At 40.8% G+C, this 15,676-nt stretch overlaps 1 protein-coding gene across 1 annotated transcript in view; it reads left to right on the forward strand.

Annotated features, from left to right (window-relative positions):
* The window catches only part of ANTXR1 (ANTXR cell adhesion molecule 1), a 315,149-nt gene extending 301,114 nt beyond the window's left edge, over positions 1-14,035 (forward strand). Inside the window, 1 exon segment of the mRNA XM_007940140.2 lies at positions 13,775-14,035. Within this exon segment, the coding sequence (XP_007938331.2) occupies positions 13,775-14,035 (261 nt within the window).
* The last annotated feature ends 1,641 nt before the right edge of the window (positions 14,036-15,676 follow it).

Here is a 15,676-nt window from a genome sequence, read left to right on the forward strand (position 1 = left end):
GTATAAATTATGTAAGTGCACTCAAGAAAAGGAACAAAACCGGAACAGGTGAATACCTGTGGCAAAAAATTTAAAAGCCATCAAAGAACCATACTCAAGGATAGCATGTCCATAAAGTTTTTTTGAGAGAGTTCTCTCATATTTTAATGAACAAATAACTCTTAAGCTATTTCAGAAATACATCGTTGTTGTTGTTAGGTGCCATCGAGTCAGCTTGTTGTACAACAGAACGAAATACAGAACATGTAAAGAGATGAAAAGTTTTCCAATTTGTTGTGTGAAGCTAGCATAACCTTAATCACAAAAATAGCATGCAACAAAAGAAAAATGGCCAATCTCATATATGAAACTGGATGCAAAAATCCTAAATCAAGGATTCTAAAACTACATTTTAAAAAATCACACTTCGACTAACTTATGTTTATTTCAGAAATATAAGGATAATTTATCATTAGAAAAAATATTTATAAAATTTATCAAATTAGAAGGTCAAAATGGAAAAACAATCTTGATTTATATCAAAAAGACATTTAATACATCTAATAGTATTATTTCTTTAACTCTTTAACTGGCGATAGGAATTTTTTCCTTAGCATGAATAAGAAGATCTATCGATATGATTATCTTAGTTGACATCAAAAATATATTTGATACTCTTCTGAATATCTTTTAAACTCTGAACAAGCTGGGAATTGAAAGATATTTTTAACACAAGTAAGAATATCTCTCTCAAAACTGCTTTATCTCAGCCCAAGAGTAGAAAGACCTACATGCAGAACACCTACCCCATGCAAATGCACCCACCTGCCCTAAGGAGATGCACCCTTTGGATCAATCAGCCATGAGGCATCAGAGGGGCAGCATTTACACAGAGGGAAAGATAGGAATGCATAGATAAGAAGGGCAGGGGATGAGAAGGAGGAGAGTTTTTTAATGGTTGGGTATTATATTCAGGCCAAGAAATCAAAAGTGCAAGAATATTGAGAGTAAAACAAATCTGCTTTATAAATCTGCACCCAAATCACAACAAAAAAATAAAATATTAAAAAAGAAGTACTTTGTTTATGAAATACTAGAGGCAGTACCATTAAATATTAGAATAAGATAAAAAAGTCTGACTTTACTTCTATTATTAACAATATTTTGGACTTTCTAACCTATGCAATAAGACAAGAAAGAGAATTATGAGATATCTGAAATGCAAACTAAAAAGTATGTCAAGGGAAATGTCCATACACAAAATAAATACACTAAAACTATTACACTGAAATTAAGAAAAGTTAAACTTTATAATAGCAATAATAAAAACTATCTAACAATAGACTTTGAGAAGCAGGCAGGACCTTATAAAGAAAACCACAAGTCTTACTTTGAATACCCTATATCTTGATGAGGAAAACTTAACATTAGAAGTCAATTCTCCCCAATTTAATTCATGATCAAATTATTCTAACAAATCCAAGTGATTCTAATGCTCATCAAGAAGAATTAAAAGATGATAATTGTGCAGATCATTTTGGAAAGGAAAAATAGTAAAAGTATACTTATAACATCAGCATTGAAATTTATTGTAAAACCACAATAACTGGAACTCCTTTGCTATATACATAGACAGACACATCAGAGAAATACAACAGAGATCCTAGAAACAAATGGAAGAACTAGTGACAATTTACCATATGATGAGAGTAGCATTAAATCCATTAGAAAATAGTTGATTATTTAACAAATAGTATTGCCACATCAACTAACCATTTAGAAAAAATAAAATAAACTTGGACTCACACATCACACCTTATACTAACAGGTAGTCTAGATGATAATGTTACTGTTATGTGCCGTCGAGTCGGATCCAACTCATATAGACCCCTCCTTGGGTTTCCAAGGCAGTATCACTACAGAAGTAGATTGCCCAACCTTCCTTCCGAGGAGTGGTTGGTGGGTTTGAACCGCCAGCCTTCTGATTAGCAGTCAAGTGCCTAAGCCACTATGCTACCAGAGCTCCTATTAGATGATAATAGCTGAACATTTACTGTTAGATGATAATAGCTGAATATTTACTGAGCACTTTTATGTATCAATACATGTATAATTTCACTTAATCCTCCTGATAATTCCAAGGGATATGAACAGCCATAAACCCCATTTACAGATAAGGAACACACATAGAGGGGTTGATTAATTGTCCAAGATCACGGTAAGTTGCAGAACCAGATTTTCGATCTTGATCATTTGGCTCTGGAGTTTACGTTCAATAAACATAGAAAAACAAAACTATACAATAGTTATGAAAAAAAATAATAAGACAATTCTAAGGCAAATGAAAGGCTCTGTGAATTGATATAATTGGCCACTCACATAAAGATGTTTAACTTATGTACTTCACAAAACAACATAAGAAAAGAAAACATAAGCAAAATTAAAAGAAAAATCACAGACTAAAGAAATAAATATTTGTAGCCTACCTGACCAAAGTTTCATCACTACTTACATCACTTATGTAAAGAGCTCTTACAAATCAATAATAAAAGAGTAAAAAACCTCAATAGAAAAAATGGACAAAGTATTTGAATAGGCAGGTCATCAAAAATGAAATACAAAGGATGCATATACATACACATAAAATTATTTCATCTCACAAATAATGAAAAGTAAACATTAAATCATAATACAGTTCCTCTGATAATTTGCAAAATTTTTTATCATAAAATTCTGTAATTGAAACTGTAGGAAAGTAGAATTTGATAGAAACTGATATAGATAGAAATGGATATAACTTTTTCTAGAGAACAGTTTGACAATATATTATCAAAAACTATTAAATGCTTATAAACTCTGAGCTAGTAATTCTACCTTAAGCAATTGATCCTAAAATTATTGATGGATATATGAAAATATTTATATGTGGGTCATTTTTTCACAGCATTATGCATGATACAAACAAAGTAGGTGGACTCCTAATCCCCAACAATAAAGAATTTAATAACTGCCTTTGGTGCTTCCATGTGATGGAATACTATGCAGCCATTGAAAATAATATTTAAAAGGGACATTTAGTGACAAGAGGAGATGGTCATAGCTTATTATTAACTAAATAAAACATTAGACAGGATGACCCCAATTTTGTAAATACTGTCTATGTACCTGCATGTGTGTGCAGTCTGAAAGGATAAGCACAAAATGTTAACTCTCCGTGAGTGTCATAATTTAAAATTCTTTTGCCTTCTTCTCCTTCTTTTGTGCTTTTCAAATTTCTACAACAAACATGTAGAGCCTTTTAATCAGATGAAAAAGGAGAGTTTTAATTATTAAATAAGCCTTATCTCAGTAGTAATTCTTGACAAACCCATGTTTATACGTGTCTAACTAAATTCATGCCATTTTTATTCCTACTCTTTCCTTCGTTTTTCTAGTTTCCTAATGTTACCAAATATTTCCTTTGTGCTTTCATCTTACCCTCAGTTTTTGGCATCCAAAGAGGTTATTATGGAGAGCACGCCAGCATATGTGTCAGCAAATGAATCAAATAACTGCAAGAATTGACCTTGGATCCTTTTCCATGAACAGCACATAAAAGGCAGGCTATTATGAGATTTATAGACAGGGCAAGTTTGAGTGGAGAAAAGGGAGTCGAGAAGGATTCTAGCATCAACACTCACAACACCACCTCCTTTCTGCCCTCTGCCCCAGCTCTGGGGAAATCAAAAAGAAGCAAGACGGGTATCCCTGGGCCATTTTGTCCCTGTCATGGAAATGGCCCTATGAAATTAATGCTGCCAAAAGAAAGGCTAGCATGTGTTTGTTTTACTTCACATGATGAACCAAAACTGAATTGTAGGGTTCAAAGACAGAAAAGGAAGTGGGATTGCAGAGAGAAATGGAAAAAGGTCAGGGCCAAATTGTGCTGAGGAGTTTAGACATTATCCTGCAGACAATGGGGAGGCATTAAAGGATTTAAGCAGAAAGATAACATGAATATATGGATGTGTGTATATAGAGATAGAGACATATACATAGTTATACACATATAAACATTTATATAACCAAACTAGTTGCTATGGAGTCACTTCTAACTCATGGTGACCCCATGTGTTTCATAGAAATATTTGATTGAGTTTAACCCACTAGTTTTTCTGACAAGTTTGACCAGAGGACCTTTTTGCTACTATTGTTCTTCAGACCACATTTTGGGAAATAGTGCCATAAAGCTGCACAGTTTTCTGAAGAGTTTCCTATCTCTTTTGATCTTCCCAACAACTGTCCAAGAGAGGAAATATGAGCTTGATAGTTTAGAGGAGGAATTCAAGCCTCACAGAATTCCCCAGTCAGGGATTTAGACGGTTTCATGTGTTCTCTCTTTCCTCGGTTCCCATTACTCATTCCCAGAGCATTTCTGCTCAGTTTAGTTCAACAAACACTAAGTAAGCACCTTGGATGTGCCAGGTGTTGTGAATGCAAGCATAAGTACCCTTAAGGAAGGAATTCTGGTGGTGTAGTTGTTAAGCCATTTGGCTGTTGGTGGTTCAAACCAATGAGCCACTCACAGAAGGAAGATGAAGCAGTCTGCTTCCATAAAGATTTACAGCCTTGGAAACCCTGTGGGGGTCACTATGAGTCAGAATCAACTTGATGACAGTGAGTTTAGTTTGAGGGTTTTTCTGGAGGGTATACCCTTAAGAGCCCACAGTAAAGATACATACACAGATAACATAAACACAGGTGCTCAGTTACTATAAGAATAACAGCTAACCTTTATTAAGCACTTGCTATGAACTGAGTTTTTCTAATTAATCTCATTTTATTCTTACTATAACTCTGAGGTAGATTCTTTCATATCTCAATCTCACAGGTAAAAAGAAAAAAAAACAAACCAAGGTACAGAGAGATATAAGTAACAGAGCAGGGATTCGAGCCCAAGTAGACCAAATAAAGAGGCCAAGTTCTTAACTCCCACATAATACCAGTGAGGCCAGTGCTGGAAGTTTGCACTGGGTGTTTTTGAGACCAGGGGCAGGCTCTGAGACCCGCCTGGGGTCATGGAGAGGCCTGCTGGCCTGGAACCCTGAAGAGTAGTAAGAGTTGGCCAGTTATACGTGTTGTATGCACAAATGTAAGTGGTCATGGGTAGAGAGAATTTAACCAAAAGCATCTTAGCTAATAGGACCTTTGGCTGCAAGTAAGAGAATCCAACTCCAGCTAGGTTATGTAAAGTTGAGGGAGAGGTTGCTGGAAGGATACAAGTGCCTCTCACATGGAGCTCTAGAGCAGCTGTATCCCTTGACAAAGAACACAGGCGATTCCCTCTCTCACATCTGCATAACTCCCCTCTCCTTGCAAACCAACTTTTTCTGATGCTTCCTGACTGTGGTAAAAGATACTTGCCCCACAATTCTCACTGACATTCCCTCTGTGCAAAAGCCTATCCTGACTGATTTTTGTCATTCAGTTGTAATTCCAAATTCCCAGGAGAGGGAATCTGATTGGTCTAGTTTAGGATTGGTGCCCACCTCTGGTCCAATCAACTGTGACCAGGGCCCAGGTTACAGACCACAACTATGGCTTCCAGCGTCCGTTTGTTTGTGGGATCATTTGATTATTGTCTGTCTCCCCCTATGGAGTATATGCTTCATGAGGGCAGGGACTGTTTTTTGTTGCTCAACTCTAGTCTGCAGAACCTTACATGGTGTCCAGAAAATAGTTGACACTCAATAACCATTTGTCAAATGAATGAATGCACAAGAGATTTAACAAATGAAGAGAATCATAGAAGGGGTGGAAAGCATGATTAAGTCATCCAACCCATTAAAGTCCCTCATCCATTGCTCATGCAACTAATTCATATTACAATATCAGCTTCAGCAGGATTACAAAACTACCGTCCACAATAAACAAGCTCTTGTGGCCTAGCCTAGGAACCAACTCCCATTTATAAGAATGATTAAAGTTAGGAACTTTGGTCCTAATTCCAAATTTAAAACAAACTTTGGGAGCCCAATCCATTTGTAAATTAAGAAATACCGACAGACCTCCAAACAAGACAATCAATGGAAGAAGTAGGACATTCAGAAAAGGTATTTGTCAGAAGAAACTTGGCTTATATGTTATACTTTTTCCATCTGATTATTTTAATATTCTTCCTGTTAAATTCAATTTCCTTAGATGACCTCTGTTCATAGGAAACTATTTGGTTTAATCTGTGGGAGCTGTGGCATATTTTTACCCATCTCTGAAGGCCAGTTCTGTCTCCGTGGAGCATGTCTGACATCCAAACAGATGTTTTATAACACTGCACACATGAGCTCACCACTGGCAAGTCTCTTGCACACAATCAGCCTACAGATCTTCTTGCATCTCCCCTATCATCCCACAAGCTCAAATTCAGAACTCACAACTGAGCTTGAATGCTCACAATAACAGAAGAGCAGAAGGTACAGCACCCAGTTTTGGATTTTCAACTTATTAATATGTTAAAAAAAAAAATTGAACAACCAACTGGAAAATATGCAAGACCAAGAGTTAGCCTAACAAAGCAGTATAAAAAGATGTGCATAGTGGCTGCCTGTGATGGTTAATGTTATGTGTCAATTTGGCTAGGCCATGATTCTCAGTACTAAGTAATTATCCTCCATTTTTTGATCTGATGTAAGAGAAGTTTCCTTGAGGGTATGGCCTTGCACCCAGTTAATATGGACGTCTGGCAAAGCTCACTCGTTCTCAACCCTGCATCTAACTCATCATCCTGTGACTTCCGCTTCTTGGGACATGATCTAGCAGCCTGCTGTGTGACCTGCAGATTTTGTGATTCATCAGCTCCTGCAACCCCAAGAGCCAGCCATCTTCTGTCTGACCTGCCAGTTTCGTGTTCATCAACCCCAGCAACCACATGAGTCAGAAATAGCCTCAGTCTGCCACCTGACCCATAGATTTGGAACTTGCCACCCTCCACAACTGTGTGAGCCATTTCCTTGAAATAAATCTCTTTCTATATATATATGTATACAGGCATACTTCACTTTATTGTGCTTCATTTTATTGTTCTTCACAGACACTGCGTTTTTAAAAATTGCAGGTTTGTGGCACCCCTGTGTCGAGCAAGTCTATTGGCATAATTTTCCAACAGCATGTACTCACTTCATGTATGTGTCACATTTTAGTAATTCTCACAATATTTCAAACTTTTTCATAATGCTATTGTGATCATTAAGGTTGTGTGTCAACTTTGCTGGACCATGATTCTAAGTGATTAAGCAATTGTGATGTAGTCATATCCTATGATGAGATTTTATATAATGCAATCACCTCCGTGATAAGATGTTCCACGAGCAGCCAATCAATTGAAAGGGAGTATCTTCAGAGGTGTGGCCGGCTTCTAATATATACATGGACATCCTGGGAAAATTCTCTGGCTTTCTGCTGGATCTTGATCCTGCATCTACCTCATCATCATCTCCAGTTCCTGAATTTGAATGAGTGGTCTGCCATATTACCTGCTGATCTTGGAATTGTTGCCTTTGCAGGGCTATGAGCCAATAGTCTGTCATTTTACCTGCCGTTCTTGGATTTGTCATCTTCTAAATCCAGCAGGCTGCTATACTGCCTGATAATCTTGGGTTCATCAGCCCCTATAGCTACATGAGTCAGGAGAAACCTCCAGCTTGACATTTGACCCACAGACTTGGGACTTGCCAGCCTCTGTAACTGTGTGAACCAGTTTTCCAGATGTCCAAGTTATCCTTAAGATAGATTTATACATACAGACACACACACACACACACACACACACGTGCTTCACTGGTTTTGCTTCTCTACAGAACCCCGCCTAAGACACTATTGCCTACTTAATAGACTATAGTGTAAATATAATTTTATATGAAGGAAGATTGGGCAATCTACTTCCCTAGAGATACCACCTCAGAAACCCAAGGTGGGATCGCTATGAGTCAGAATCAACTCAACAGCAGTGAGCTTGGTTTTGTTTTGTTTTTTTCCAAAACCAAAACATTTATGTAACTTCCTTTATTGTGATACTTGTTTTGTTGTGGTGGTCTGGAACTGAACACACAATATCTGTGAATTATGCCTGTTTATATATATGTGCTTTACTGGTTTTGCTCCTCCAGAGAACCCAGCCTAACCCTGCCCCCCCCAAAAAAAATCAGATTAAAGTATCCAAGTAAAGTGTTCCAAAGCAACTCAAATTTTTATAGAATCAGAAAATATTAGGGCAGAAAGGCCTCTGGATGTCATCTAGCTAGCACAATAACTTTATTTTACACATAAAGAAGCTGAGATCCATACAGAAAAAATGACTTGCTCAGGGTGTCACAGTGATTGAATAGTGGCAGAATTGTGCCCCCAAGCCCCAACCCACAGGGCAGACCACTGCCCCATACATCCAGGTTCCTACATCTGCTCTCACTGGACTGTCAATGTCTACAGTTCAAAGCCTGGGAAGAAGCCAAAACCTGGTCAACAGGGTTCTTCATCCCAACTGAGCCATGATCATTTCAGAATGTCATTCCTTAATGTAGGTCAAGAGTTTTGTTGATGGACAATTCCCTTTAATAAATCAATCAAAAGAAACCAGAAAAAAAAAAAAAAAAGTATTTTTTTAAAGGTAGCATGTTAACATTTCAAGTGTGGAAACTAAGAGGAGCACATAAGATTCTGGGCACATCACCCCCAAGAGCCTAGAAGACATCTACATAGACCATGAGGAGGTGACTAAGGAGCCCTAAGCTTGCAGCCATGTCAATGTATCCTTCACCTTCCAAGAACCTGAACTTTCAGGGACAGCTGGGCCTTCTAAGAAGTCTTGCTCCACCTCAATTACCCTTAGAGATATGAGCAGTACCTGAGCTGTGTTCCTACAAAGACCTCAAGAGAAGACTCTGATGCTGCCTCACAGATAACCATCAACCAGTTAGGAGTAATGTTTATACTGACAGACATTCAGAGAAGAGTCCCAGGTGTCATATGGTATTTGCCAGTATACATGTAGTTTTGGAGGACTTATGATTTGCCAGGCTGGGCATCCAGCAATAAAAAAGTATGAAATTAATTGAAAGATGTAAACAAGGACCAGATCACAAAGGGCTGCATATGCTATGCTGAGGTACTTGGATTTTATTCAAAATGTGATGGAAAGGCATTGAAGAATTTTGCACTTGGGAACGAATTAGCCAGACTTAATGTTCTGGAAGTAAATTTACTTCCAAAAGATCGCAGCCACCGAAAACCCTATGGAGCAGGAGGGAGGGGGAAAAGGGTAGGTTCATGGTGATGGAAATAGCACATTGATTAAGGGTAGGGTTGTACAGCTGATAATTTTAATGGCTGTCAATAAATTGTACACCTGTGAGAAAAGAAAACTATGGAGCAGTTCTACTCTGACACACATGGGGTCACCATGAGTCAGAATTGACTCCACGGCATCTGGTTTGGTTGTTTTGGTTTGTTCTGGAAAAATCCCTTGGCAGCTGTGTGGAAGATGGATAGCAGCCAAGGGCTACATTGTATGATACTGTCTACAAGTCTTTCAAGAAATTATTGGCACTTTTAGTTCATATTCAGGATGATACAGTAAAAAGCAGATGAGCTCCTGAGGCAAGCAAAGCAAGCTTTTAATCCCAGTTATATCACATACTGTCTGTGTGATCTTGGGCAAGTTATTTCAATAGTTCAGCAGTCTCAGTTTCCTTTCTGTGCAATGAAGACAATAATACTGAGCTCATAGGGTCTTGATAATAAATAAAATGATGTGCCTGGACATTTTTAATAACCCTCCCAACATTATTGTCAGTGAAATCAAATGGCATTTTAGAATCTAAGAGCAAAGCCACCTAACATCCCACCAAGCCACAATTAAGCAAGAGCTCTCATTGCATTTCCTTCTTAGAATGTAACCAGAGCATTTCATTGCTAATGTGTGAAAATAATTGACATTCATACTTTGTAAATGAGGAAGCTGAGGTAAACTGAGGTCAAAGCCAAATCATGGATCTGAATTAAATCATCTAAACAAATACTGCAGAGAATTAAGCTGGACTGCAAAGGCCCATGTATACAGTGAGAGCTCCAATCGTCCTAGCAACCCCTTAACCAAACACGGTGCAGATTTGCTGGCATACATTACACTGAGAACATCTGGCCTTCCTATTATCCTCCAGCAAGCAAAAAATGATGTCGTGTAAACTGATCTTTAGGCCAATTATATGGTCTAAGTGTTACAGTGTTTGTGTTGGCTCTTCTGACTCCAGGTTTTAAGAACTTAATTTGTAGCCACACCCCTCCTCTGAAGAACTAATTACTTCTTACTGTAAATGGCCCTGTGGATTTGTTTATGCATAGTCTGCACCTTTTCTTGGGAAGATAAGTATGTGTAAATGTATCATCAGTCAACTTTGTGTGCAAAGCACCATGGGAGGTCCTTTAAAAAATATACGTTACAGGAGTTAAGTAGCCAGGGGAGGCTAGAAGACTAAGGCTCAAGAGAGCAGCTGCTGGACCTGCTCTGGTTCAAGGCCCACTGCTTTGTTTGCTTCCTGTGTACTCATTGTATTACGGATGCCAGAAGCAGTGGGTGGGTGGGCCAGGGGCAACATGTAGATTGTTGCCTACAGCTCACTCAGGAGGAGCTGACTGGGAGCTGGAAACCTGATATGACCTCCAACTCATTTTCTACCTTGGACAAGGTTATTATTGTGTCTGAGCCTATTTCCCCATCTGCAGAGACTGCAATTAGACTCAACTTCAGTAACCCCTCAGTCCTTGTTAACCAGGCAAGCACTATTCCAAGCCTTTCACCAACAGTAATTAATTTAATCCTCATGATGACTGTGAGAGGTGGCATTGTTGTCCCCACCCCACGTTACACAGAGAAGATGTGGCAGGGCTGGGAGCTTGGCTCCTCCTCTCTAGCTGCTTAAGGAGTAGTCTGGGGTTTTGTGCTCAGCCCTAATGCACTTGGGATCTACATGGACCACAGTCTAGTGCTCTGGAGCAGGTGTTACTCACTATAGGAGGTGGCTCCTGGCCTCTCCCTGACCGTACCCCTGTCCCTCTACAGCTATGGTCAAGATACTGCAGTGGCAGCTGGGAACTGACCTGGCAGGGGCTTTGGTCTCTCCCAACTCCAACCTCCACTGCCCCGTTTCACTCCATCTTCAGCTGACAGCCATAAGGGATCATTTTCTATTCTGTGGATCCTTTCACACCTTTTTTAAGACATTTGGCAATCAACTCTGGGTGATGGAGCCCCTGGGTGGCACAGTTAATGCACTCAGTTGCTGACTGAAAGGTTTCGAGTGCACCCAAAGGTACCTCAGAAGAAAGGCCTGGCAATCTACTTCCAAAAAGTCCACCATAAAACCCTATGAAGCATAGTTCTCTTCTGAGACACATGGGGGCGTCATGAGTCAGATTCTACTCAACAGCAACTGGTTTTGCTACCAGTAATCTGGGTGACAAACTGAGATATTGATAGAAGTAAACTGAGACTTCCTGACTTTGTCCCTGGACAAAATGGCCTCTGTTAAAAATAGTCACAATTTTGTGAAAAGAGTTAATAGACCTCTGGATTAATTAACCTCTCTTTTCCCCTTCTAACCATCACTGATCCCTAAAGGGAGCAGGACGGCAGTGGGCTGGTCAGCCCTGGAGGAGATCCGAAGTTAGATTAGGACCCAATCCCATCACCAACAGCTCCTTCCCCAGGACTAGAATTTCCCTTCATCTGTAAAGGAAATGAATCTCTTGAGCCTCCTGGTCTGACTTAGCATGTCTAGGAACAAAGGAAGCGTATATAGTACAGTAAATCTCAACTTTTAGTTGTCCATTACAGGAATTTATCACAGATGGTAATCATTAGGACGTTAACATATTGAAGGAAAGAGCTTTATCCAGAATTATAAATAAACTGCAACCAAGGCTTAGATTTATAAAGCTATAAAAAGGGGTCTGTACAGACAACCAGGTATTTACTGGGTTACAAAATCAATGTAATGTGTGAAAGCTTATTGAATATGATCTGGACAGCGCAAGTAGCTGATAGTGACTTATTCTGCAGTTAATGGGCCCTCAATTAGAACCTAACATTCAAAAAATAATAATAAAAACTCACGAGTCAATTCTGACTCATAGCGACCCCTATTGGGTTTCCAAGGCTGTAAATCTTTACAAAAGTAAAGAATCACCCCATCTTCCTTCTCTGGAATGACTGTTAGGTTTGAACTGCTGACCTTCTGGTTAGCCACCAAAATGCCTTATTCACTACACCACCAGAGCTCCCTCCCTTAGATCCTGGTTTAACCTCATGAAGTGCAAGCCCAAAGAAAGCAGGGGGGGACATGGATTTGAAATTCCTAAACTGATTGCAGTCCCATTAAGCTTGGACCTCCTTGCCAAGATTCTGATTCTTATAAATGAATTTTCAGATCCTTGCTGATGTCATCAAAGGCTCTGCAATTTCCAAGTGGTCTCAAACAATTTGATTTTGACTAAGAGTCGCCCTACTGTGCAGGAGGTCCTGTGAGGCTCTGGGTTGGGGAGCAGGAAAGTACAAAACAGGGTTTTCTGTCTTCTGGACAGATCAAACAACAACGGTAGGCAGGCCTCAATGTCTGTTGTGGTCTGTACCAAGAGAAGACGTCCCGGAAAGAGCAAAGGATAAACAGAGGCTGGAGTCATCACAGAGAAATACGTGCAGGGAAAGGGACTTGATTTGTGACTTGAAGGATGGGTAGGGCAAGGACAGGTTAGCTCAGTCCCCACCCCGTCCCACAGACTTGCATTCTGTCCCTTCTGTGGTTCTCAAGTCTGTTGTTGTTGTTGTTGTTATGTGCCGTCGAGTCGGCCCCGACTCATAGCGACCCCTCCTTGGGTTTCCGAGGCAGTATCACTACGGAAGTAGGATTGCCCAACCTTCCTTCTGAGGAGTGGCTGGTGGGTTTGAACCGCCAGCCTTCTGGTTAGCAGTCAAGTGCTTTAGCCACTATGCTACCAGAGCTCTTATGGTTCTCAAGTCTAGTTCCCACTTTTCCTAGAGATAAGTATTCCTGAAACTCCACAGCCTCCCTGTCACTGTTCCTCTTCAGGCCTTTCCGAAAAGAATTAGTAGGAAAACCTGGCCCCTCTGGGCATATGGATTTAGGTTGGACACCATAGGCTGGTAGCATAGTGCCTAAGGCACTTGACTGCTCACCAGAAGGCTGGCGGTTCAAACCCACCAGCCACTCCTCGGAAGGAAGGTTGGGCAATCCTACTTCCATAGTGATACTGCCTCGGAAACCCAGGGAGGGGTCGCTATGAGTCGGGGCCGACTCGACGGCAAATAACAACAACCATAGGCTGAGCCACCCTCCTGAGAGTGAGGCCAGAAAACTCCCACACCCCAGCTCCGAGCAGTGCTATATCCAGGTTTCAAAAAAAAAGCCACTGAGTGGATTCCGACTCATGGCAACCCCAGGTATTCCGATATGTGGCCCCACCCAGTCTCGTCTGGAGGGTTTCTATAGGCATCCTCGATACTCAGAGGGAACAATGAAACATCCCACAGACATGGACGTTTGAAGGGAGGCGGGGCTCTAGCTGGCCCGTACCTTGCCCGGGCAAGAGGAGCTTATTTGTTATCAAGTTCTATTGTAGGCCTATATAGCACTGTTGCAAATAGCTGCCTTCCAGATATTTCCTTCAAACTACCCACCACACACCTACTCTAACTGGTTTTAAAACCATAGCAAGCATCCGCTCACATTTCTTTCTGATTTTCTTCCAGGGGCGCTGCATCAACTTCACCAGAGTCAAGAACAATCCGCCCGCCAAGTACCCACTCAACAACGCCTACCACACCACCTCGCCGCCGCCTGCCCCCATCTACACCCCCCCAGCCCCCGCTCCCCATTGCCCCCCACCACCTCCCAGCGCTCCCACCCCTCCAATCCCATCCCCACCTTCCGTCCTTCCCCCTCCTCCTCAGGCTCCACCCCCCAGTAGAGCACCACCCCCCTCCCGACCTCCTCCTAGACCCTGCGTCTAGAACCCAAAGTTAATGCTCTGGGTTTTCTCAGAAACTTTGAGGAGGGGGCTCCTCTGTGGTGGTAGAACAAGTCTTTACAGTTAGAGGAGGCTTCCACTTTGGAAAGGAGTGGGGACAAAGCCCACTGACGTTCACAACACTTCAAAAATCGGTTTGCAATGCCAATACACCGGAAATGGTGATCCGGGGAAAGAAATAGACATTTTGAATCGTCTGAAAACAAATGATGAGACAGCTACAGTCACATTTATAGCCAGTGGTCCATCACCTCTAGAAGAGTCCAGAGACAGTGAAACTGCCAAGATGCTCTAAATGGATTAGGTCTCGTGGAGACAAGTAAGAAAATCTTTTCTCTGAGGGTGAAACAGTTGGAAAAGAAATAGCATTGCTGGGTTTCTGAATGCTGTTGCCTTCCTTCGTCCATTCCATCGCCATTTCTTGACCCCGGGTCCTTGGCCTAGGAACCAAGGAATCCTCGCTCCTGTGGGCCACCCATGAAGGCAGAAATACTTTGCCTACAACTTGGAAAAGCTGGGGCCCCCAGTGTGACAAGAAACTCAACATCAGACAGGTATACTATCAAAAGAATGTTCTCCTGGGATTTGCAGATGAGTAAAACAAAAAATGTGCTTGTCTTCTTTTTAAATTCTCCCAGTCTCCTTATGAGGAAGAGCAGGTGTTTACTGATGGAAAAAGGTATGTTGCCATGTTGATGTGTAAGTGAACTCAGTTGTGTGCATTGACTGCAGCGTATTGATGGGAGTGTCAGTTTCTTAAAGCCACAAGCCATCTGCAGCTAGAGGTGGCTGGCTTTGGCCAGACGTGGTCCCCTAAATCAACAGACAATGGCATTGTCAAAGAGCAACCTGTTAATGAGTCATGTTAAAAATCAAAATTTGGCTTCAGTTTAAACCATCTGAGATATGAAGAAGTGATCGATCCTGTTTTCTAAAGACATGTGTTTATGTTCCCAAAATGACATCATTAGCACTTACCATACCATCTCACTGATACTTTTTCTCTCTTGATAAAGTGTGTGCTAGAGACTTCGAGGTAGAGTAGAATCCCCAGTAGTCCTGACTTCATAAGGAAACTATCCCAGGTCCTTTGATTAGTCAAAAAAGAAAAGAAAAGTATGCAGGTGTGGATGCAAATATCTTTCTTTTTGGCTTTGCAACATACTCACAAATAAGATCAGGCTGTTCACCAAAGTGAAATGCATTATATATGAAACCCAGAAATCAATGCTCTCCCTAATATTCCTGCCAGGCATGGGACCACCCATTTCCTCCAGCCTTTCTGAATCTGTGTTCATCAATAAGCCCTATGATCACTTTCTGAATATTGGGCTTCAACATCCAGGGGTGAAAACAGAGGTCATTGTCAAAAAGAGAAATCATGGCCTGCTGCTTCCTAGCCTGTTCAAAATTATCTCCCCCTCCAATTAGGACCTAAAATTCCTATCTCTACACCCCTTCAAATGCTTATAATCTTTTCTGGGATTAAATAAAATATAAACTTAAATGTTTTGAGCTGTGGTCTTCAAAGACCCTTCAAGAACCCATCAAGCCACCTCCTCCTCTCACCTCCCTTGGAGCAGGGCTGTGAGGGCGTGGCAGACATTCTGCCAATGCCTGTCCT

Source organism: Orycteropus afer, unplaced genomic scaffold (assembly GCF_000298275.1).
Source record: "Orycteropus afer afer isolate SDZICR_OR568_19922 unplaced genomic scaffold, OryAfe1.0 scaffold00065, whole genome shotgun sequence".
NCBI lineage: Eukaryota > Metazoa > Chordata > Mammalia > Tubulidentata > Orycteropodidae > Orycteropus > Orycteropus afer.